Below are 24,957 nucleotides of genomic sequence, written 5' to 3'. Positions count from 1 at the left end.
CTGTAACGTGTCGTTATCACGGCTCTCTGCTGGTAGTTCAAACCAACAAGCCAAGAGCAGGAACCTGTGTATCATCAAGGACTTAATGGTGCAATCCTGATAAGTCGAGTAGTGTTTTGTGAAGGCAGAAATTGGGGCAGGGGGCGAAAGCTCTGAAAAGCCTAAAACTACGGATGGGATCTAAGTTGCAGAGAAGGACCCAGGCAGGCAGGCATTCCTGATGATACTAACCCAGATCAGCAAGAAACAGACCAAAAGGAATGCTGCACGGGAGGAAGAGCTAATTCCAGGGCTTGGATCGATTTAGCACCATTTTATTTTTCAAACACACGCATGAGCCCAAGCCGGTCTGACTGCACGTATTCCCATTTTCCAGTTAAGGTAACGCACATTCTGGAAAGAGAAAGGACTCTGGGTTACTCAGTTAACAGGTGGCAGAGCTCACCCTTGGTTCCCCTTTACTGTGCTCCCCTCTGCCTTCCTCCAGAACAGCCTTACTGTGCTGCGGTCTGCTGGTGGACAGAGAGACAAGGTTGTTGGAGTTAAGCATCACATGATACGTTTTGTGGCTGCTTTATAACACATAACAGATATGACCTGGTGGGCAGTGGATGCCATTTTCCATGCGTAAACCAAGGAGAGATTATTCTGCCAGTCATAGGACACATTGGAGGAATGAAAGGACCCATTATAATAATCTAATGACCATCTGATAGGGGCCTCTATTCGGGAAGGCGAAAAAGAGAATAGATAAAATCACACGTTTGTGAAAATAAGAATAAGCACCATAAAGTGACTGATTAATCCATTGAGTTATATAACTGAGCCTTTTGAGAAGCTGTTGAAAGTTGCGTTCTCCTTCTGCTGAAAAAACACATAGAGCTTTGCTTGGAGTTTTGGATACTTCCCTGGGCCCAGACTCAGAATGCCTGTTGCAGGGGAAGCTTCACTCAAACTTCATTCATGGGATAACCAAAAAAAAAAAACAAAAAAAAACAAAAAAAAAACAGGTGTCAAAACCACTGAAGTGATTTGATCCTGAAGGTCTGGAGACACAGAGGGACAGACCTGTGAAAGTCAGGGTAGGGAACTGTTCCGTGCCCTGGTTGGATTTAATAGTTCAGTGTCCAGGTGGGAATAAGGCACAGCAGGGTTTGAAGACGGTGGTTGACTCCGTAGGGGATGGGGACGTGGAGGTGTTTCTAAGAGGTAATCATTGAAGCTGGAAAATTAGATGTCCTTTCTAGGAAAGAAAAAAACAAAGATGACAGCAGAAACATAAAGACTTGAAACAGTGTCAGAAGGAGAGACTAAGAACCAAAATAGTATATTTGCAGCCAAGGGAGAAAATTTTCAAGAAGGAATGGGGTGGACCCACGGTGGTCTTCTGCGGTAGCTTGGAGGGTCTGTGAGAGAGCCTGGGATCCAAAAGAAAGGATAAGACTCGAATGGATCTTTTCCCACAGTGAAAATGTCCATATACATATGGCAAGTTTACATAGCAGTAATTGAAAAGTGTGCATATCACCTGCCCTGATATTAGTTGCAAACTTTAGTCTGATTCTGGTGGGCTGGAATTTTTTGCTGCAGTCCCAGACGTCAACGGGCAGGCGTGTTCAGTTGCTTCAAGTGGCCGGTGCGCAGGCTGCTTGTAACCAGGTGCGTCCGAAGTGATCAGTCAGATGACCCTGGCTCCCCCTGGATTCGTTTCACAAGGATTCCTCCAGGGGTGGTCTTCAGCAGGAATTCAGCAGCTGTTCGGGGCAGGGCCCACCCCCCACACCCCACCCCCCACCCCCCACCTCCTGCACAGATGAGAACAGAGAGCCCCCAGGGGGCCGATCGGTGCTGGCTTGCTCATCTCCCACAGCCGAGAGCAGCCATGGGAGAGCCTTTGAGATTCTCTTCAGTGACAGAAGCATGCTCGTCAGACTCCTGTGCATAATGGAACCTTTCCTGTCACTTTGGATTGTTCTTTGTTGGTTTTTTCCACTCCTTTATCATCTCCCAGTTTCCCCCCATAAACCTCAGATGTCAGGGGAGAGAAGAGTTTCTAAGACTCTGTGACATGGGGTCCCCCCACTTTGTGGGTCGAACATTTCGTCCACCTGCAGTGGCTGCACTGTTGGTGACCTTGAGCCAGGCTCCTTTTGTCACCACTGTCAAGCTGGCAGGGCCACGTTCCTGGATCTGCTGTGTGCCCCAAGGCAACTGTGTCCTCAAGTGGAAGGGGCTGGCCAGCTTAGCCTGAGTCTCCAACCTCCTGTGAGAGGTTAAAGGTGGCAGCTGCCATTCTGGAACATCTGCTAAGTACCTGCACAGACCAGACCTTTTCTGTGTCTGATTTAATCTTCCCCCAAGCCCTCCAAGGTAGCTGGGCATTTTCACCCTCATCCTTGCAGATGAGGACTTTTGACTATGGAAAGTAGTCACTTTCCCAAGGTCACACGTCATTGAGGGCGAGCAGGGTGCCAGAATGCAGAGGTAAGTGAAGCCCCAGGTCTGTTGTCTTGGGTCCCCCGGGCAGGGTGCCATGGGCTCACGTGGGGCCGGACAGGTGCCACCTGAACCGAGCATGAGGGAGACATGCTGGCTTGGGAAGTGCCTTGTGCCAGGGTCTGAGGGCTGGTGGGGTATTTCCCAGGTGAAAGAGGTAGAACTAGCAGGTGGGGCAAGAGAGAAGCCATCTTTAGGAAGGCTGAGAGGCAGGTGTGTCAGGAGAGGAAGATACAGGGTCAGGAAGACAGAAGCCATCCTGAAGGCCGTGACTGCATTGATTAGTCATGTTGTTTATTTTCTGTCTTTTATGATGTTTTGACATCTTGGAGGTCTTGCTGTCTGGAGAGACATTGCCCTTTCCAGGGCTAGCTTAATTCCTAGAGATAGCGACCAACTTATCTGCTACTTTGCCTTTGATACGCAAACCAACCGATCCAAAGCCAACACCTGACCACGTCCTGTATCAAACTCCCACTCCAAGCCAGTATTTCCCCTGCCCTAAATCACCCCAGGACCAGGTCCCCTACACCTGGAGACCACCGTGACAGCCTTGAGCCCCTGGGAACTATTCAAACTGTGCAATCCTAAATCCACTCAACCCCGTCCTTTCCTTCCCATGAAACCACCTTGAAGTACTTGGATTCTGCTTCCTGCTTTGTTCCTTCTCCCTCCTAATGGACCCTGGTACTTCCCCTCGTGGCCTTGTGTGGTGTGGCGTGCACCCTCCCCTTGAGAAGCTTCGTTCAAAGGCATTGACCTCTCCACGTCTCACTCATTCACCTCTAGACGTTAAATCTGGGTCCATTCAAAACATGGGCCAAGGCATTAGCTTCAGACAACAGAGGGGACAGGGAGCATCCGATCCTTCTGTAGTGCAGAGAGGACAGTTTTTCCACTTGTTCCCTTTTCTTCTGATAGAAACAGCACCCTTTCCCCTGCCCCCTTTGGGACATCCTTTGTCCTTTTTGAAACAGTTTTTTAACTTGTCATTCTTTTCAATGAGCTGCTACCCCAGAAGTCCCCCATTCCTCCTCTGCTGAAGGTAAGCAGACTTCTCACTTGCAGGCTGCCCTGTGAGGCCCAGAGAGGTTCATTTCCTGTATTAGGTCCCTGTTGTGGTAACAAAGTCCCATGAACTTGGTGGCTGAAAATAAAACAAATATATCTTCCTATGGTTGTGGAGGTCAGAAGTCTGAAATCAGGGTGTCCTCAGGGTGGCTTCCTTCTGGAGGCTCCAGGAGAGAATGCATTTCCTCGCCGTTCTAGTTTCTAGAAGCTACCTGCATTTCTTACTGGTAGCCCTTTCCCTCCTTGAAAGCCATCGGTGTACCATGTTCAGATCTCTCTGACTCAGACCTTCCAGCCTCCCTCTTCTAAAGACCCAGGTGAGGACACTGAGCCCACCAAGAAAATGCAGGGTAATCTTCCAGCTCAAGATCCTTAGTTAACCTTTTCCACAGAGTCTTTTTATGATACAGGTTTCAGGGACCAGAATGTCCCTGTTTTGGGGGGCCATTATTCTGCCTACCACACTTACACAGTGGAAGCCCCATGGCTAATCACTGGTAGAGCCAGGAATGGAACCCCAGACTTAGGACCCTAAAATGCTTGTCATTAACGCTCTGCCCCACTGATGTCTCCATGTGGGAATGGCCACTTAGTAAATCACCACTCTCCTCTGCCCACTCAGCTGGAGGAATAAGGGATCACTGGGAGGACACGGCATCATCCCGGCTCTGGCAGTGACTCACCGAGGAAGTGGGTGGTGGGTGTTGGGGGGGGGGATGCATTTAGTTCTGCCTTAGTTGCTTTCTTCAGAGAGGAATAAAACCTTTCTCCTAGAGACACTTGGGTTTGGCACTGATAGAAAATACCATGTCATTTTTTTCAGAGCAAAAAGTCCTAAGGAAGTAATCATTTAATTATCTTTATTTAATTCCTCTGACTCTAACTCCACATCAGTCCTGTGTCTCAGGAAGCATCCACTGACCGCTTCTGGTAGACATCCCAGGTACTGGGCTTATTTCACTAGTGCAGCCTCCTTGCTAAGAAAGCAGCATCGGTTTTTTTTTGTTGTTGTTGTTTTGTTTTGTTTTGTTTTTACAGATGAAGAAACTGAGGCACAGCGAGGGGATGGGAAGGGGGGGGATGCTAATCATTTGCCCAGAGTCAGCAGCTAATAACTTGCAAAAGGAGGATTTCAACGTCAAGTTCAGGAATGCTTTCTCTGATCTGGCCCTCTGTAGGGACTTGCTGTGTCGCCCCAGGAGATCCAGGCACAGTGGGGTCTGAATATAAAAAGGCAGACATTGAAACATTGGAACATTCCGGTTCCTTCCTAACAAGGGGAGCCTTGCTGAGTTCCAAACAGCTTTTGCACCCCCTTCTAAAATGACTTTGCTGGATTACCACCGTCAGGCCCAGCGGAACCCCCACCTCTTCTGGGAACCCTTCTGTGCCCACTTCAGCTCTTACTCATTCAGGATGTGATTGATACGCGGGGCCCTTATCAGATCTTTATTCTCTTTTCCCTCCTCTGACCTCTTGTTTGTGTCGCTGTTGCCGGGTTTCCCAGTTCATAAACTATTTCTGCAGATTTTTGTAAGCCTTAAAGTTAAATGCTACCTGTGAGCAAGAACATGCACACTGTTCCCCCTTATGGGGGTAGGGGTTTGCAAACTAGAGGAGAGATCCTTGAGGCCGGAGGGAACCTATGAATGCACAGACCAGAATCAGACCTTTGCCATATGCCGGGTGAGAGGAGCTTGGACAGCAGAGGCCTCCCGGGCACACCCCACGCCACACTGCTGTGTTAACGCAAAGAAAGCCGCATCCTGGGATGAGGGGTTAGGCCAGGGCTGTTAGAGGAAGAAGTACATTTCAGGGCATGTGTTGCTAAAGCTGAGGGATATAATAGATGAGTCTACCGTGGCTGTTTCTTTAACCTGTTTGATGCATGTGGTGGGAGAGATGCTGCAGGACTGAAGGAAGGGGGGGGGTCCCCAGATAATAGAGGACAATCTTGCCATCACCAAGATGCTTAATTGCTTCCACAGAGCCCCTTTGCCTGTGTAAGTCGGTAGTCACAAGTCCCAGGAACTGGGACAGGGGCATCAATGGGGTCGGGGCAGCAACAGCAGGACAGCTGGGCAGAAACTTCCTCTCTGCTGAAACCAGTGGTTCCTTTCCTGGGCTCCAGGATGTCTGAATGTCCGTGACATAGACTTCAGGGGCATCCGTGGCCCTTTTTAAAGTGAGGAGCATTGGGAGGCGGGCTCATGTGGATTTCAAAAAGATCCATTTTCCCAGAGGACAAGCTATCCTGGGGAAGGAGGTGTTTCTCCTGTAGGGACACACTCTCAGGCTGAGCAGGACTGGGCCTCTCCGTGAGAGGAGCAAGAGTCTTTAAAGCTCATTTCTACAGAAGTTGAAAGCGAGCTTGCAGTTTCTAATGTTACCTGTCAGGCATGTGGTTAACACCACCCCCCCCCCCCCGCCCTCCACTTCACCTGGAGAACATTCCCAGGACCTGGCTGCTCATAGGTCCGTGCTGTCAGCTCCAGACCCTGCATTCTGAACTCTTTGGGAGCAGAGACCTATTTTCGTGGCCACTGCCGGTGGGACCTGCTTGGAGCACTTCTAGGGAGACGTTCGGAAGCCTCTGGAGAAGATAGACCACACTATCACCTGCCCTAACTGCTCCATCAGTTGGCCAGCTCTGTGTGCTGGGTCCATCCCTTGGCCTGCCAGCCACACTGTCCACGTCCTCAAGAGCATTGGTAGATGCCACCAGTTTGCCTGGCAGGGTGCGAGCATCAAGAGAGGTGTCGATGCCTTGAGTGGACTTTAGAACAAGGGACACCTTGTACCGGGAGGTCAGTCCTTGTGTCATCCCGTCCCATTCAGTTGGCACAAGACCATCACAACAGGCAGATCAGGCATTGCCTTTCCCCGGAGGAACTGAGACACACGCCAGGCTCTCTCTCGGACACAATTATATCAATAAGGGGGGTTAAGATTGAGCCGTATTTATTTTAAGGTGGCTTTTAATTTTGTTTAATCAGAAGCACTCATAAATTATCGATTAATTATTATCTGCCGTTTGGTTCAATCCTCGCTGCCACAGGCTAGCGTCGCTCTGGGATGAATGCCACCCGCTGTAATTGTCGGGTACTTTGTCAACATTTAATCAACGGTACTTATTAACGCGGCATTGATGTGTGGTCGCCATCCCACTGCCATCAATCACGTGTGAGCAGCCTGAGCAGGCTCGGACACCATTGCTCTCTGTCACATTATCCAGCCCCTGGGCTTTCCGGCCAGGCGTGATGCTCACTTTTCACTAAATGGACACTCTGTCTCTTCAGTTCGACCCAGTTTTTGTCATTGTCGACTTAAACGCTCACAGCCGTTAGAGCTTCATTCCGGAACAGCTGGGCTGAGCATTACCGGTTCTCACAGCCCCAGATCTCTTCTGCCTTCGGTGTTGTCACACTCTGCCCAGTGAACGTGAAATTCCGGGACACTTGTCCAGAATTGACCTCATCATGCACTGCGCGTGTGTGCACGCATGTGGAAGAGAATTTCAAATTCCTAAATAAAAGGTATGAGCCGGAGACAGCAGAAGGCATCTTTTAGTCTTCTCTGGCTTCCTGAATATTCCTGGATAATAATAATCTGTTCTCCAAAGCCCTACCAGTAAAAGCTTTTCCTGTGTTAGCAAGGTGTATCTCACGTTTCTTCCTCTCTCTTTTCAGCCTCTACGGCAGACACATGCAGGCGAACCCAGAACCGCCGAAGAAAAATAATGACAAATCGAAAAAGATCAGCCGGAAACCCCTGACAGCCAAGAACAAATAAAGGGTTGGCATGGGCTGGACTTCTCGTTACTCCTCTTCCTTGTTATTACTTCTGTTCCCTGTTACTGTATGCCACCAATAAATACAATGTGTGTGTCGCTTTTCCACTCTCTCCTTCTAGCACTTAGCACTTCACCTCTTAACATGCTTTTGGTAGGTGGTAGATTTTTATAAGTTCTCAAAATCATTTCCATTTGTTTCCTTACCACTGCCAAAGGCAGGAAACAAAGCTCTAATTCAACTGCAAATTCCAGAGGAGGCACAGACCTCAGCTCCTTGAATAGATGTTCACTAAGGTGCGTGTTCTCAAAAGAATAATTAAAAAATCATGCGATCACTTAAATGTCACCACTAACATTGTTCGCTCTTCTGTTTATTCACGGAACTCATTATTTTGCTTTGTGAAAAGCTTTTCCTTAACCATCAAGGTGTTGTGTTAACTTACAAGTAATTTTTAATAAAATCTTGAATTTGTATCACATGGTGCTCCTTGAATAGAGAATGATCTGGGGGTATACACATTTTTGTTTACCTTCTCCCTTCAAACTGTGCCGTCCAGATTGTATTGGTTGCAGATGATAAACTCTGAAACTTTGTGGGAAAGAAATACAAAATTACATCAGAGTTGGTGTCTTCTCACATGGGTTTGTTAGGTTGGTTAGTTGGGGTGTGTGTGTGTGTGTGTGTGTGTGTGTGTGTGTGTGTGTGTTTCCTTTGAAGACTGTTTCTAAATTAGGAAGGAGCAGAAAAAACAAATCTCTGGGAGACTCTGCCAAAGGATTTTGGAAAGCAGCATCTCTTAGCTGAAGAAATGGTGACTTCTGCCAGTGGCTGGTAGACCAAAGTTGTGAAACGGAGGGAGAACAACTCAAGTATGTTTCTCATCACTGCAGAAAATCTCACATCAGAGCATTCTTCCGCGTGGCTTCGATGGTGCCAGCGAGGTTGTGTCAACGGGCACGCGCTCCCCCCACCCCACTTGTGGGGTAGAAACCGCAGCAGCAGGGTCATTAAACAACCGATTGTTTAGCATCTGTGATAGGCAGCTGTGTTCTTACCAACAGTCATGTGGATGTAAGTGAAAACAAACCCAGGCACAGGACCCTTGTGCTAAAGAGGCCTGCCAACACCAGTGCCTTGGAACAAAAGGAGTGTGAAGGCATAACGCTGGCAGACAGATTGGGGCGTCTCTACCTCTGTATCCCCTCCCTTCACTTTCACAGCGGAACCCCCAAGACCAGGACTGCCAGGAAGTAGGAAAAGCCAGAATCAAAACACGGCAGCAACGAATCCTGAATTACTTAGGAGTTGGCCGTGGCATTTAAATCAGAAAGACCATGGATCACAGGCACTGTTGCTGGAAAAGGTCTTGATAGAACATTCCTGTGGGCTAAGGAATCCCCAGGTGTCCTCACCTGTTTGGGGTTAAGACTGACTGAAGTTTTCTAGGTGCAATCTTTGCGGCGGCCTGAATTGTTTAAATTGATTTTTTAGCTCATAATGCTGGAGGAAAGACAATGCCTGTGTGGTGGATTGGAAAGACTTTTGTCTAAAAGTGAAGTGGCAACAAGGCATTAGTAAAAATATCACAATATACTCTTACGAATAATTTCTTTAAAAGATGAACACTCTCAATAGAAATGTAGGCAGCACACATAAATTCACAGAGAGGAAATCTCTCTAAGGAACCTGAAAAAACGTCCAAGCTCACTGGTAATCAAAAAAATACAAATCAAACCAAAAATAAAAATGTGTAACAATGAGAAATGTGCAAATATTTTTTCAAGGCCGTAGTTAGTGGTGGGGAGTAACATGAGCTAAACGTTCTTAGGCACCTGCTGTTGGGAATATAAATTTCTCTCCAGGAAGGTGCTAGCATTTTGATAGCATGTAGCAAAACCTCAAAATTGTGTGCTCGGACCCAGAATTTTTATTTCCGGCAATTTATCCTGAGGACCCTGTCAGAGATGTGCGCAGAGAGCTGTGTTTGAAAATTGCCCTTTCAACTCTTTACACAGTGGACATGAGGGGTAAAGCCATTGCCCCACCCCTCATGGAAGAATACCTACCCCCACCCCCCATGTATCCACATGACAAACTTTTCTGAAGACATTAAACTTACGGAACAATATCTAAGGGCAAAGGGAGATGTCCTATCCAGTTCAGTAAAAAAGTAAAATTAAAAAATTATATATATGGTCCTCGTTGTATAAAAAGGAAATTGTGCTTGTAATACGTACATGTAGAAAAATTAAATGGAAATGGACCAGGATTTTATGGTTGATCAATTATCTGTGGTGGGTTAAGATTGTTTTTTAATTTTATTTTTAAACATTTTTGTATTTTGGGGTACCTGGGTGGCTCAGTCAGCTAAGCATCCAACTCTTGATTTCAGCTCAGGTCATGATCTCACTGTTCATGGGATCAAGCCCCACACTGGGGCTCTGTGCTGACAGTTCAGAGCCTGCTTGGGATTCTCCCTCTCCCTGTCTCTCTCCACCCCTCCCCTCTTCACTCTCACATGCACTCTCTCAAAATAAATGTTTTTAAATTTTTTTTAATTTTTATTCAGTTTCTTAATTTTAATTCCAGTACAGTTAACATACAGTGTTATGTTTCAGCTGAGTGACCCGACAATTCTATACGTTGCTCAGTGCTCATCATGTTAACTGTACTCTTTAGTCCCCATCATCTATTATTTTTTTTAATTTTAAATACTCTGTACTTTAATTTTCGATAGTGATGATGTATACTTTTGTAATCAAAAAATATTAAATATTTGTTTTCAAGATGAAATGCATATCTTAAGCAGTCCAGAAAATAACATATATTTGAATTCACGCATAGTATAAAATCTCAGGGTGTTTTTTTTTTTTCCTTGTCACTAACGTGGGTTTTCACATGTTTTTCCACACACTCTTTTTGGTTACTTGATACCCTAATTAACATTTTATCCACAGCTTACAAGGTAGTTTTTATTACCCAGTTTTATTTAGATATAATCGATATGCAGCACTGTGTAAGTTTAAAGTGCACAACATCATGATTTGACTAGCACGTATTGTGAAATGATTACCACCATAATTTAACGTCCATCATTTCATATCGATTAAAAAAAAAGTTTTCTCCTTGTGATGAGTGTTCAAGACTTACTCTCTTAACTTTCAAATAGACCATACAGCAATGTTAACTGAAGTCCTTCTGTTGTACATTACCTCCCCAGGACTTCAGTGATCGTATAGCTGGAAGTTTGTACCTTTTGAGTATTCTCATCCAATTTCCCATCCCATGGTAACCTCAAATGACCTCTTTTTCTATGGTTTGGTTTGTTTTCATTTTTTAGATTTCACAAATAAATGAGATCACACAGCGTTTATATTTCTCTAATTTCACCCTCGGGGTCCATCCATGTTGCAAATTGCAGGATTTTCTTTTTTTATGGCTGAATAATATTCTGTTGTGTATATACCCCACATCTTCTCTATTCATTTGTCTATCACTGGACACTTAGCTTGCTTCCCTGCCTTGGCCACTGTAAAAATAGTGCTGCTGTGAACAAGGGGATGTAGATGTCTCTTCAACGTAGTGTTTTCTTTTTCTTTGGATATATTCGCAGAAGCAGAATTGATGAATATATAGTAGTTCTGTTTTTAATTTTTTTCAGGAACCTCCATACTGTCTTCCATAGTAGCTGCACCAACTTACATTCCCACCAGCAGTGCATGAGGCTTCTCTTTTCTCCACATCCGGCCAGTGTTTGTTATCTCCTACCTTTTTAAGTGATATCCATTCTTAACAAGTGTGAGATGTCCTCTAACTGTGATTGCAATTTGTGTTTCTCTGGTTAGTGGTTAGTGATGTTGATCACCTTTTCATCTGTTGGCCATTTGTATATCTTCTTTGGAAAATTGTCTATTCAAGCTCTTGAATAGAAGAACCCATTTTTTAATTGGACTATTTGATTTTTTTGCTTTTGAGTTGTATAAGTTCTTCATATATTTTGGATATTAACCTCTTAGCAGATAGATAGTTTGCCAATATTTTTTTCCCATTCTGTATGTTGTTGTCTTTTCATTTTGTTGATTGTTGTTTATGCTGTGCAGAAGTGTTTTGGTTTGATGTAGTTACACTCGTGTATTTTTAATTTTGTCACTTGTACTTGGGGTGTCCCATCCAAAAAATCTTTGCCCATGTCAAGAAGCCTTTTTCCTATGTTTCCTTCTAGGAGTTTCTTGTCTTACATTTAAGTCTTTAATCCTTTTTGACTAATGTCAGGGGTCTAGTTTTATTCTTTAACATGTGGATACCCAATTTCCCAGCACCATTTATGGAAGACAACATCTCTACTGGGTGTTCTTGGCTCCCTTATCAAATATCCATTAACCGTACATGCATGGGTTTATTTCTGGGCTGTTGATTCTTTTCCATTGATCTATGTATCTGTTTTTATATCAGTACCCTACTGTTTTGATTACTATAGTTTTATGTAATTACTGTAGCTTTATAATACAGCTTGAAATCAGGATGTGTGATGCCTCCCACTTTGTTCTTTCTCAGGATTGTTTTGGCTATTGGGGTCTTTTCTGATTCTATCTATATTTTACAATTGTTTTTTATACCTTTGTAAAAAACGCCATTGGAATCCTGATGGGGATTACATTGAATCTATATAGATGGCTCTAGGTGGTATGGACATTTTAACAATAAAAATTCTTTCAGTCCATGAACATGGGATACCTTTACATTTATTTGTGTCTTCTTTGATTTCTTTCTTCACTGTTTTGCAGTTTTTAGAGTAGAAAATTTTCATCTCCTTAGTTAAATTTATTCCTAAGTATTTTATTGTTTTTGATGCTGTTATAAATGGGATTGATTTCTTTATTTTTTTTCAGAAAATTTGTTGTTAGTGTATAGAAATACTACTGATTTTGTGTGTTAATTTCATATACTGCAGCCTTACTGAATTTATTGATAAGGTCTAACAGTGTTTTGGTTGAGTCTTCATGAGTTTGTATATATAAAATCATGTCATCTACAAAGAAAGTCAGTTTTACTTCTTCCTTTTCAGTATTGATGTCTTTTATTTATTTTGCCTGATTGCCCTGGCTAGGACTTCCTGTAGGCTTTTCATGAAAATATGCCCTTTATTCTGTTAGTATGTTCTTTCTATACCTAATACCTAATTTTTTTAGTGTTTTTTTTTTTTTATCATGAATGGATGTTGAATCTTGTCAAAAGTTATTTCTGTGTCTTTTGAGACAATTATATGTTTTTCTCTCCTGTTGTATTAACATGATTTATCATATTTATTGATTTGTGTATTCTGAACCATCCTTGCATCCCAAGGATAAATCTCAGTTGATCATTGTGCTTGCTTCGGCAGCACATATACTAAAATCTCAGTTGATCATTATCAATTAACCTTTTAATGTGCTATTGAATTTAGTTTGCTAGTATTTTATTGAGAATTTTTTTATCCATATTCATTAGAAATATTGACTTGTCGTTTTCTCGTACTATCCCTTCTGGCTTTGTTATCATTCAGGGTAATGCTGGCCTAATAAAATGAGTTCAAGAGTGCTCACTCCTCTCTGAGTTTTTGGAAGGGTTTAAGAAGGCTTGATGTTAATTCTTGTTTAAGTGTTTGGTAAAATTCATCAGCAAAGCAGTATGGTATTGGACTTCTCTTTGGGAAATTTTTGATTATTGATTCAATCTCCTTGCTAGTAATTGGCCTGTTTAGATTTTCTATTTCTTCCTGATTCAGTCTTGGTAGGTTGCATTTTTCTGAGAATTTTTCCACTTCTTCTAAGTTGTCTAATTGGTTGGCATATAGTTCACAGTAATTCCTTATGACCTTTTGTATTTCTGTGGTATCAGTTGTAATGTCTCTTTCATTTACAATTTTGCTGATTTGGGTCCTTTGTTTTTTTTCCTTGGTCTAGCTAACGGTTTGCCAAATTTATCTTTTCACAGCATCAACTCTGGTTTGTTTTTTAACTGTAAGTTTGTCAATCATTTCAATTGCACTCCTGCTCTACGTTTCATTTATTTCTGCTCTGATATTTATTATTTACTTCCTTCTGCTAAATTTGGGCTCAGTTCTTGTTTTTTTGGTTCCCTGAGGTATGGAGTTGGGTGCTTTGAGATTTTTTTCAAGATGGGTATTTATTGTTATGTACTTTCCTCTTGGATCTGTTTTTGCTGTATCTCATAAATTTTGGTATGTTGTTTCCATTTTCATTTGTCTAATAATAATTTATTTCCCCTTTGACCCATCAGTCGTTCAGGAGAGTGTTGTTTAATTTCCATTTATGTATGAGTTTTCTAGTTTTCCTTCTCTTATTTCTAGTTTTATACCATTATGGTCAGAGAAGATAGTTGACACGATTTTAGTTTTCTTGTATTTGCTAAGACTTAAGACTGTTTTGGTTGCCTAACACATGTTCTCCCCTAGAAAATGTTCCATGTGCACTTGGTAATTATGTGTACTCTGTTGTTGACTGATAAAATGTTCTATATATGTCTGTTAGGTCCATTTGGTTTATAGTAGTGTTCATATGTGCTATTACCTTATTGATGCTGTCTGGGTTATCTATCCACTATTAAAGAGTGTAGTATTTAAACCCCCAAATATTATTGCTGTTTCTTTTTCCTTTTAGCTCTGTTAGCTTTTGCTTTATATATTTAGGTGCTCCGTTCTTGAGTGCATAAACGCTTACATTTGTTAAATCTTTGTGATGGATTGACCCCTTTATAATTTTATGATGAACTTTTCTTCTTTTACTGTTTTTGGTTTAAAGTCAATTTTGTCTGCTCTAGGGTTTTCTCAGTGGTGTCTCTTACAGGAACATTTGTTGTTCTTGTGAAGGGGAACAGTGTCAGGGACAGTCTATGTTGCCATCTTGGTAATGTCACTCTCTCCAAAGAGTAGCTTTTTAACAAAAATAACCTGACCTTTTCAGCACAATGATGAGAGTATTTGTCACTGGGTATGCTTTGCGGTCTCAAGGTTGCCTTTATTCCAGTGTTCTAAGCCTGTGTGGGAACCCAGACTATTTTTGTTTGTTCCTGGTTTGAAGCATCTTTCCTTGGACTTCTCTTCTTTATGTAAAACACTTACTTTGCCCATGTGCTAGATACCTTAGACAGTGTGCAGAATACTTCTGTGTACGTAGTTGCATTTGCAACTACGTTGTGAAATAAGCAGGACAAGATTATTTGGGAATAAGTTGTATAATGCTTCTTAGATCTAGAAGAGAAGTGTTTCTCTTTCTCGGCTAGAAGTTAAATCTTCTATTTATCTTGAGTCCATGGAATTTTTTTTTTCCCAGTCAGGATAGGAGCAAGTAGAAAAGGTGGAAGCAAGAGAAAAAGGTTAGGGTTAAATAGATTTGTGGGTAAAGAAACTCTTTTTCCTGCAGGGTTACAGAGTCTTTCCCATCTTACTGTGTGTTTTGAATCTCTGAGAAGGAGCTAAAGTATTCAGGAACATTTGACATAGAACTACTTTTTCACTAAGCATGATGCCACACTTATAATTGCTGGAACTCATATTGGGATATATTGTCTGTAGGATCAAGCAACTGGCCTAGAGTCACATCAGATTTACTCTGTCGGATAGGAACTGCTTAGAAACCACTTAACATAGGTGAATCCTCATGATGATAATTTGGAGTAGATACAGAATGAAAGTTTTCTGAATCTAAAAGGAATTGGCTTTTCTCAGTCATTGTGTCAGTGTTAATTGCTAGAAATACAGAACAGAAGTTGACCCTAACTTTCTCTGTTTTTACTTTTACTTATCCACGATGTGCTAAATAACTTGTGTGTTATATTCAATTGCAAGTTAAGTTTTTAGCAGTTTCCAATAAAACTCTACAGTCATAATATCCCACATGTACCCTTCAGAAGTTCTCTTGGGCTCTTCCCTCAAAATATAACCAGGACTGCAGACTTCATACCATTTCTTCCACCCTGGTCCAGGCACTCTGACTTCTCACCTGGATTATTAGAATCTCTTCCAGAATAACTTTCTGTTTTCGCTCTTGCTCTCTTACAATCTCTGGTCAGCAGTGATCCTTTTAACACAGACATCAGAGCACACTTCTCAGAATCTTCCATCGGTGTCTTCCAGTTACATGGTTTGCAAGACCTCACATGATCTATCTGCCTTTCCTCTTCTTTTCTCACTTGCTTTTATTCCAGCCTCACTGGCCTCCAGCTTCTTCCCATGTTAGTGCTTTGGTGCCTTCAGTCCTTTTCCTAAAATGTTCTCCCAAATATAACTCTCGCCAACTTCAAATCTTTGTTACGAAGTCACTTTCTCAATAAGGCCTACCTTGATCACCCTGTTTTAAATTGCAGTTTATTCGGGGGCGCCTGGGTGGCTCAGTCGCTTACACAGCTGACTCTTGATTTTGGCTCAGGTCATGATCTCGTGGTTCATTGGGTCGAACCCAACGTTGGGCTCTGTGCTGACAGCTCAGAGCCTGCTTGACATTCTCTCCCTCTCTCTCTGCCCCTCCCCTGCTTGCACACCCCTGCACTCTTTCTGAAAATAAACTTAAAAAATTAAAAAAAATAAATTGCACTTATTTTGTTTGTTGCCTGTCTCTAACCCCAGAATGTTGGTTGTGTCATCCTTAGGATAGAATCTCCATGAGGCCGCTTTGGTGCCACTACAGCAGAGCCGGCTACTTATGACAGAGTATGATGTATTTACTCTTTAGCCCTTCACCAAAAAAGTCACCCGATTATTCCATTCCATTATGTCCCCAGCACTTAGACTGATGCCTGGTACACATTAAGAGCTCCATAAATGTTTGTTTAATTGAATTCAATACTACTGCCATTTGGATAATATAAAGCTAATACTAAGGAGGAAAGAAAGGGACGTTCTTAGGCATACCTGTAGACTTTTCTGTTGCATGGTTTGTGGCCATTTTATTTATTTTTTTCAAATTTGCACAAGAGAAAAACAACCTCTGAATACTATAGGTGACACTTTATTCAACCCTGGAAAATCTCAAACTTTTACCTGAATTTTTGGTTTCTCTTGCAATGACCCAACTGTTTCATACTTGGTTATTTAAAGTCTTCAAATAACCATTGATTTCTCCTGTAGCAGCTTGAACTGGAAGGGCCTTATACCCCTATTACGACTTTACATTTAACTTACCTGTTAAGACATCTAGAGGAAGGGTCCCAAAGCAAAACCCATGTGCTCTAAGGGCACCTGGGGTGGCTCAGTTGGTTAAGCGTCTGGCTATGGCTCAGTAATGCTCACGCGGTTTATGAGTTCAATCCCCGCATCAGGCTCTGTGCTAACAGCTCAGAGCCTGGAGCCTGCTTCGGATTCTGTGTCTCCCTCCCTCTCTGCCCCTCTCCACTCGTGCTGTCTCTGTCTCTGTCTCTCTTTCTCTCAAAACGTAATAAACATCAAAAAAAATTTTAAATCCATGTGCTCTAGAGACCAGTGTGAGTCAATTTCAGAAGAACCTGTGGATGTTCCCCAAAATACACTTGTCTGGAATGTGACGTTTAAAGACAGAAGAACCAGCAACCCAAGTACTTCTGGTCTCTGTTGTTACCCTGGACCCTCTGTGACCTCAAATTAGGCATTAATCATTCATGTATATTTTTGATTATATATGTGTACATATAGTGTAATGTGTGTAAGTCATTTCATGTTCTCTCTCTGTGTATGTATATGTGTGTGTGTATATATATACATATACATATACATACATATATATACATATATATATACACACACACAAGTATATGTACATATATACATCCACATGTATGTGGCTACGTGTCATTCGTCTTTCCATAAATAATAATAGGAGACGAGGAGATCCCTGTGGTCTTTAGAAATGTCAAGTTTCTATTAGTACCACATATAAATATTTTGTGGTATTGCCTCTCACCTCATACTCATTTCATACATAATAGAATGTGGTAATTTGCCATTGCCTCGTTTCCTCCTGAATTTATTTCATAGGACCCATATAACTTATTTCCTGAGGGACTTTCATGTCTCGGGCACAGTATGTTGGTACGGACATTGTCATTCCCTAGGAAATTCAACCCCGGAGAAACGAGAGAGCTTTCCCAAGGGCCCAAAGCTAGTGAGTGGTGGAGGAAGGATGTAGGAGAAGATTCTTCTGATTCCTAGAGCAGACGTCCTTTTCTCCATCTGACATTACCACTCTTCTGTCAAGCAAGACTCCTGTAGTCTCTGTAAAAGGCAACAGTTTCCCTTCACATCATCTCTTAAATTGGAGTTGCTGCTTTTGGTTTCCTGAAGTGTTCATTTTATTAACACATTCGAGTGAGCACGTGATGACAGCAGGGTTGGTGAAGCATTATCCTGCTTCTCTAAATGCTGACTTCTCTCTTCTCCGTGCTTGGTAAGGTGACAGCATCTCTCTGATGGCCAAGTGATGTATTGACCAAAGCAGGTAAAGGCTCACTCCTGAGAACAGCTCTGGCCTTTTTTATCTCGTTCAGAAATGCAGCACTTCACATACTACTCCACGAGGAACTATTTTACTCCAAAGGGGATTCTCTCACGTGACCCACCCAAGGAGCATTCCTTCCCCAAATAGGAGGCGAGTTTCCTTGGGTTTTCTTTTCAAGTAGTTTTGGCCTGACATGATCAGGCCACCTGTGACTTTGTTTGTAGCAGCTCAGAGACTGAGGAGAGACCCCACCTAATTCACTCTGTTGCCCTCGTGCCTAGCAGATTTCCTAGAGCATTTTGGACATTCGAATATCGGTGGATGAATGAATGCTGTTTCCACAGGATAGTGCAAACATCTTGTTACTATTTTATCTGAGCGTTTCTACTAATTTTATAAATGGTGAGGTCGTGTCTCCTATTGGGATACTTAGAGACTTGCTGAAGAATCAGGCGACACCTCTAATAAGTTTGCAGGGCCAGGAATTGGAGGTGAATGGAGGAAACAGGGTTGGATAAGAATGTGGTGGTGTTATCAGGAAAGGCGCCTAATCAGGGAAATGGGTCTTTACCGCTACTAAGAGAACATGTTGGGTTCCTCGCGTAAGAACAGAACAAGCTGTTGATTATCCAGCTGACCACGCACACAGTTCCTTGAGGTCAAGATTCTGCTTCACCACCTCAGAAATCATCCCAGTGTCCACATTCACTGTGGGCCAACTTTATCTGTCTCTGGAGGTGTCGTCTTTTCGATGTTTACACTGCCCAGCGGGCTCTGCAAGTGGTATTTTCTGTGCACAGGTGTCGTCAGCCAAACAGGTTCGTTCCTGCCCCGGGAGGAAAGCAGCTTCCACTGGCTAACAGTTGAAAATAGGGAATGCAGCCCAACCCATTCATAACTCCCCCAGAGTACCACCCAAAATATCCCCGTCACACCAGGCGGACAGTCTCGCTGCTTGTGTGGGTGGTGTATTTTTCACTTGTATAACCGGGATCTTAACAAAGAGCCACTTCTTAAATCACAACGCAGTGCGAGACCAATGTTTCCATCAGGGAAGGCCCTGCCTGGAGGCGAGGTCTTAGCTCCAAGATTGTTCAACCATTGAAAACTCCAGTGTAGGATGGAGCTTTGTTGTTGCTGTCTTGCGAGGATCAGCAGTGAAAAAGATTTTTGTGAAAGGCGATAAAAGTCATCCTCGACCTAAAAATAAGCAGTGTGAGAATGTGGTGGTGTTAATTGTAGGTGCGTGGGGGACACGTGTGAAGAAACTTGGGTTCTGTGGGCTGGGAAGAAGCTGCAGTCGGCGGGAGCCGCCATGTTTGCGTTTACGGAGACGTTCAGTTGGGCGCTGACATCCACTTCCCTCTGTCACAGGTCATCAGCCTTGGGTACTAGGTTGAGTTGTATAGTGTCCCCCAAAGATTCATTCTCACCTGGAACTTTAGAATGTGATGATATTTGGAAATGCAGTCTTTGCAGATATAATTAAGTTAAAATGAAGTCATACTAGATTAGGTGTGCCCTAAATCCAATGACTGGTATCCTTATAGGAAGGCCATGTAATGACACTGTGGGGGGGACCGTGGGGCAAAGGCCATGTGACAGTGGAGGCAGAGGATGGAGTGATCCAGCTGTATGGCAAGAGATGCCAAGGATTGTTGGCGACATCAAAAACTGGACAAAGAACGTTCCGTAGAGTCTTCGGAGGGCACGTGGCCTGCTGACACCTTGATTTTGGACTTCTTACCTCCAGAACTATGGGACAGTGCATTTCTGTTGGTTGAAGCCACCAAGCTGGTGGTATTTTGTGACAGCAACTTTAGGAAATGTATCTAGGCATTGGGAACCAGCTCAGAACAGACCTTCTCGGAACAAAGAGGCGAGTGAGGACCGCAGAACAGAATGTGAGGCCGGCAATGATTGCTCCTCTGGTAGGATTGGAGAAACCAGAGCAAACCAGAGATGTATGTGGTTTTTATTCTGTTGTTGGCTGAGCCAGAACTGTGTGTGGCCAACATCCTAGGATCTAGCTTGGACTGTGAGTCCCAGGAGTGCTATGTGGAGATGCCGTACCTCATTCCTGGCTGTGCCTCCAGTTCCTCAGTTAAGAACCCGAATGGTTTCTCTTTCATCAGGAAGTTTCTACTACGGGGGGTGGGGTGGGGGGGGGAACATGCTAAAAATGTCATTTTCTCTTTTGAGGAATGAAAAACTTTTTTGGTCACCTCATTAAAAAATCTCATTTCTTTACAGGTGTTGGGTGACATTCTGTATTCATGCTTATTTTCTAATCCAGAGCTATAAACAAGGACAAAAAGAATCAATATGACAAGGTTTTCTTGTTTTTCTGAGCTGGCTAAATTATTTTTTTTCTTTGTTGCCTAGGTGAGGCTTATTTTATATAGTTTTATGCACAAAATGAAAAGCTCTCATCCAGGTGCCCCCTAAAAACTTTCATAATGGGTTTGTGAAAATAGAAGTGATTTACTAATTCATTCCTCAGAGAACATTTACTGGATATAAATGTGGATATGAATATGTGCTTATTCTCACAGATTATCTCTGGAAGGAGATACATATATATAGATACATATATCATAGGAGAAGTCACTTCTGGGGCTAGAAACTGGGGGACTTGCTTTTCACTGTCTCCTCTTTTTAAAAAAAACTGTCTACGTGTGTTACATATTTAGGATAAGTAAATAAAAATTTAATTTTAGCATGCCAGTGGTTCCTCTGAAATAATTTTTTGAAATAATATTTATTGAGCATGCACTATATATAGACTGTATTACTTACAGAATATACAGTTTTGAAGCAGGCGCAATCTCTGCCCCCGTGGAAATTGATCGTGTAGCCTAATGGGAGAAATTATAAACTAATATTCAAATAAGTAATTATGTAATTAGAAATTTGATCATCTTGGGGCTCCTTGGTGGCTCAGTCAGTTAAGCATCCGACTTTGGCTCAGGTCATGATCTCGTGGTTTGTGAGTTCAAGCCCCACGTCAGGCTCTGTGCTGACAACTCAGAGCCTGGATCCTGCTTCGGATTCTGTGTCTTCCTCTCTCCCTGCCCCTCCCCTACTTGCCTGCATCTCTCTCTCTCAAACATAAATAAACATTTAAAAAAATAAGAAAATAAAAAGAAATTTGGTAATCCTCTGAAATTGAAGAATTTGGTGCTATAAGAAAGAACAATACAAAGAACGTGATTACAGCATCCCTGAAAACCTGAGAGAATGATGTTTTGTCTGGAAGAAGGTAGAATTTAACCAGACAGAGAAAAGGGGTTCAAGTTGTAGCCTTGTGCAGAACAGGAGCTTGGTACAGTTCTCACTGTAAGAAGGCCACAGTGGCTGGAAATGAACAAAGAGGAGAGGTGAACAGGGACTAGACGACACAGGATTTTCATTAATTCAGCAAAAGTTCATCAGATGCAGACTACATGCCTTGCTCTGTCCCAGCACTGGAAACACGCAGTAAATAAACATAGGGATTTTTCAGCCATCTTCTGGAATGTGTAGTTCATCATGAGTGCCAAAGGAATACACAGAAGGACTTGAAATAGAGGATTCATATGATCTGATGTAGATATTTAGAAGGCCACTTTGAGGAAGCAGAAAAATAGATGTACTGTGCTTTGGCACAGTAGTACCTGGGTGATAAGCTTTGTCAGGCCACTTTGCTGTGTGGATACCAAAGGTTAACAATTCCACCATTTATTTCTCTGGCATTTTCAAAATGATGGCCATTCTCTTCCACAGTAGTGGTTTGTCCATTCTGAAAAAGTCTTCATGGGAAACCAAAAGCTGAGATGGTGATATTTAATCTGATTGTTCTGACCACTAACTTTTTTTTTTTAGTGTTTATTTATTTTTGAGTGACAGAGCATGAGCCAAGAAGGTGCAGAGAGAGGGAGGGACAGAGGATCCAAAGCAAGCTCTGCGCTGACAGCAGAGAGCCCAATGCGAGGCTTGAGCCCACGAACCATGAGATCACGTCCTGAGCCAAAGTCAGATGCTCAACCATCGGAGCCACGCAGGCACCCCTTGACCACTGCTTTTAAATAACCTAATAAACTTAATTCCACCATGAAGAGCAGCTAGCACAAATTAAGTTTCCCATTGCACCATCATTTAGCAAACCATCATAAACCCAGGGCTATATAATGACACCAGAACAATACTAGGCACCAAATCATCACCCTCAGTCAATTAATGATATTTCTTTTATAACTTTTAGTTTGCCATTTTACTCTTCAAAGGGCAGCAACACAGCCCCCTAGCTGCTCACTGATTTTTTTTTCTTGTTGATTTCTGGCCGCAAGAGAACAGAGATCACCAACTTTGTAAAGTAGAGATCATATGTATGCATCGTAAAAGAGTTCTAACCACATTGACATTTTTCACATTTTCTCAAGAAATGCTTCCTTGCATATAGTTAGCAACTTATGCCATTTTATATGGAGACGAGAGTGGAGATACCAGTTCTGTACTCAGACAACTTAGTTTGATCAAAGCTTTGGGAAATGAAATACTGCCGTCCTATATGTATCACCACCACCCCCCGCCTTAAATAAAAGAGATCCTAGCATGAAAACAGGATGTCAGAGAACCTTGGAAGACTTGTTCAGGCAAGGTTTTTGGAAGCCTTCTTGTCCAATCCCTGCACTTGACAGGAGGCAAAAACTGAAACTCAGAGAGGTCAGTTGACCCCAGAAATTTAAGTCTTCTTGAAAGCAAATTAGCTAACACATCAAGACAAGAATCTGGATGTCCAGGCACAAGTCAGGGATCGGGCAATAAAATGCTAGAAGAGAAGACAAGACACAAACTAACAGAAGGTGTGCTCATGTGGTGGGTCCATAAGACTTGCATAGTCACCGTACATAAGTGCGCCTCGCTCCTCTTCCAAAGAGTGACAGTGACAGAGTGATTTAGAACTCTGATGTCTGGGCAAAGGTTAGAGTTACCAAAGGCAAATCATCAGTAGCCCAAGAACGTGACATTACAGTTATTCTGTAATCCTGCTAAACTCAGTGCTAATACCACCCATGGAGGCAAACTTCCCAGGTCAAATCACAGCTGGCTCAAGGCCCATGTGGCAAAAGGCCCCATATCCGGAATGTGATGTAACAAGGTGTTTATTTGGATAATCCCAGAGATTTGTTTGGGGGTGGGCGGAAACAACCCCCAAAAGCAAAGACAAGCCCCCTTCAATAGTTAGCTGAGAAAAATAGACCAAACTCTTCCAAAGACGAGCCTGGTTGGTTAGGAAAACTTAGAGAAAGATCCAGTACATTCAAGGGCTAGTGAAATGAAACTGGCGGTCTCATACACATTTTGAAGACTTCCTAAAGCAGAGGACTGTATTTGAGTAAAATTCTAATCCACCATAACAGAGACACACACTGTCAGTGGATCTCTGTAGACCAACCTGTTCGTGTCGGGACTAGATTTCTTTCCTTCCCGAAGTAACAAAGAGGTGGAGGCCAAAGGGAACTATCTCCCATTTTCCCAGGTGCCTGGATCTTTGTGTGCTGTCTCGTGGAAGTTTAAGTAATCCCAGCATAACATGCTAGTGCTAAATGATAGGTTTGCATATCTCCGCTCGGTGCTCTTTCTCACTGTTGCAGGATGGCCGAAACATTCTGCGAGATGCGCAGAAACATCGTAATTGTAGTTCCGTCTCCCTGCTCTCTCTTGCCACCCTTGGCATCCTCCTTCTCCTCCAGGAGAAGGTTCCCAGCCCTAAGCAGCTCTTCCGAACTAAGGGGGAGCCTGAGTAAATGAAAAGGAAGGAATGACCAGAATGAATAAGCATCTAGAAAGATGTTCGAGTGGAAACTGTTGAGTAGGCTGGTTTGTGGGCATCGGAAGCCTAGCACTACTAGAATAACATTGAGGAGAGAGACAGGGGTGGCAGAGAAATGGTCATGAAAAATCTGCATGTTAATAAAATTATTTGGGGAATTAACACCTGGGATCGTGGGAGTTTTCATTCAGTATTATTTGAAGTAACAGTAAATACTAATGGAGCCTCCATCACACCTCCATTCTGGACATGCAAATTAGGTTAAATTATTTTTGGTTTCCAGCCACATCAACCGCAATCCTCTTGTTAAAGGATGCAAAGCACTTTACAAGTGCAGTGTTCCTCCTCCCCTGGGAATATATAGCAAGGCAGTGGATTTCCAGAAAGTTTAAAATGGTAGAAGTTTTTAGAATGATGTCGTCTGCCATAATTTTATGCCTAGATCTGCGTGTGGCACAAGTGGTTGTTAACCATCAGTAAAGGCTAAAGCTAAATTCCAGGGCTTAAAAAGGTGCCTAGGGGGTGGGATCTGAAGCATAGAGAGTCACAAAAGGGTTCCACACTCCATTGAGGGGGTTTATATTACAGAAGAGTCTGTTATAGATGTGAATCTATTGCTGTATTTCAAAGGCTGTGTTTCTTGAAACATTTTAATGTCCTCCCTCGGTTGGAATCATCTGTGTCCAAAATAACAAATGGTCCCATACTTTTCCCCCCCTCTGTACCTCAGGAGGCTTGCTTTTTTGATGTAGATGGAAATTGGTGTGGAAATCATGAGGGAGGTCCAGAGAAGACTAAAATCAGCCATTCAAAGCTGCCAACAAACCCTGGACCCCCCTCTAAATTGCTATTTCCATGTCACAGAATTTTTTTTTTCATTTTAAAACATTCTGAGATATTTTCATGGTGCTGTGGCTAACCATTTTTAGTCAGTTTAAAAAAAATGCCTTTATCACCTCCCACCAGGAAACTCATGGAACACACTGTTGGAGATGCTAAAACTTTTTTTCGTTTCTTCTTACAAAATATTAATGGTAAGCATTAAAAAAGAAAGGAAAAGTATTTAATTTGGTTTTCAGAAGCTTAGTTTGAAATTAAAAATTGTACCTGGAAGTGTGAATAGGGCATCTGCGAGTAATCACAATTAGCGAACCCGATCGTTTTAATTGAGGAGCCGGGCAAGCGCCCAGTCCTTCATTTCACCAAGCGGATGCAGAGAATGTGCTAGTAGAAGTGCCTCTGGGTTGGATGGCTCAGATTTACAAAATTAAAAACCCTGGTTCCCAAACACTAGTAGGTCTGGTGGAAAAGAAAG

General features: G+C 42.7%; 1 protein-coding gene across 6 annotated transcripts in view; it reads left to right on the top strand.

Annotated features, from left to right (window-relative positions):
• The window catches only part of RSU1 (Ras suppressor protein 1), a 355,401-nt gene that overhangs the window by 194,253 nt on the left and 136,191 nt on the right, over positions 1-24,957 (top strand). For 5 of the 6 annotated variants that reach the window (XM_019833992.3, XM_045060946.1, XM_019833993.2 and 2 more), the window contains one exon: positions 7,257-7,834. The exons of the other annotated variant lie outside the window; for it this stretch is intronic. In XM_019833992.3, the coding sequence (XP_019689551.1) occupies positions 7,257-7,359 (103 nt within the window). In that variant the 3' untranslated portion in view covers positions 7,360-7,834. Of the gene's footprint in view, positions 1-7,256; positions 7,835-24,957 lie in introns of those variants that run through there. 6 annotated transcript variants of the gene reach the window in all.

Source organism: Felis catus, chromosome B4 (assembly GCF_018350175.1).
Source record: "Felis catus isolate Fca126 chromosome B4, F.catus_Fca126_mat1.0, whole genome shotgun sequence".
Taxonomy (NCBI): Eukaryota; Metazoa; Chordata; class Mammalia; order Carnivora; family Felidae; genus Felis; species Felis catus.
The sequence above is the reverse complement of the archived record's forward strand: the minus strand, read 5'-3'. Positions and strand labels throughout refer to the sequence as shown.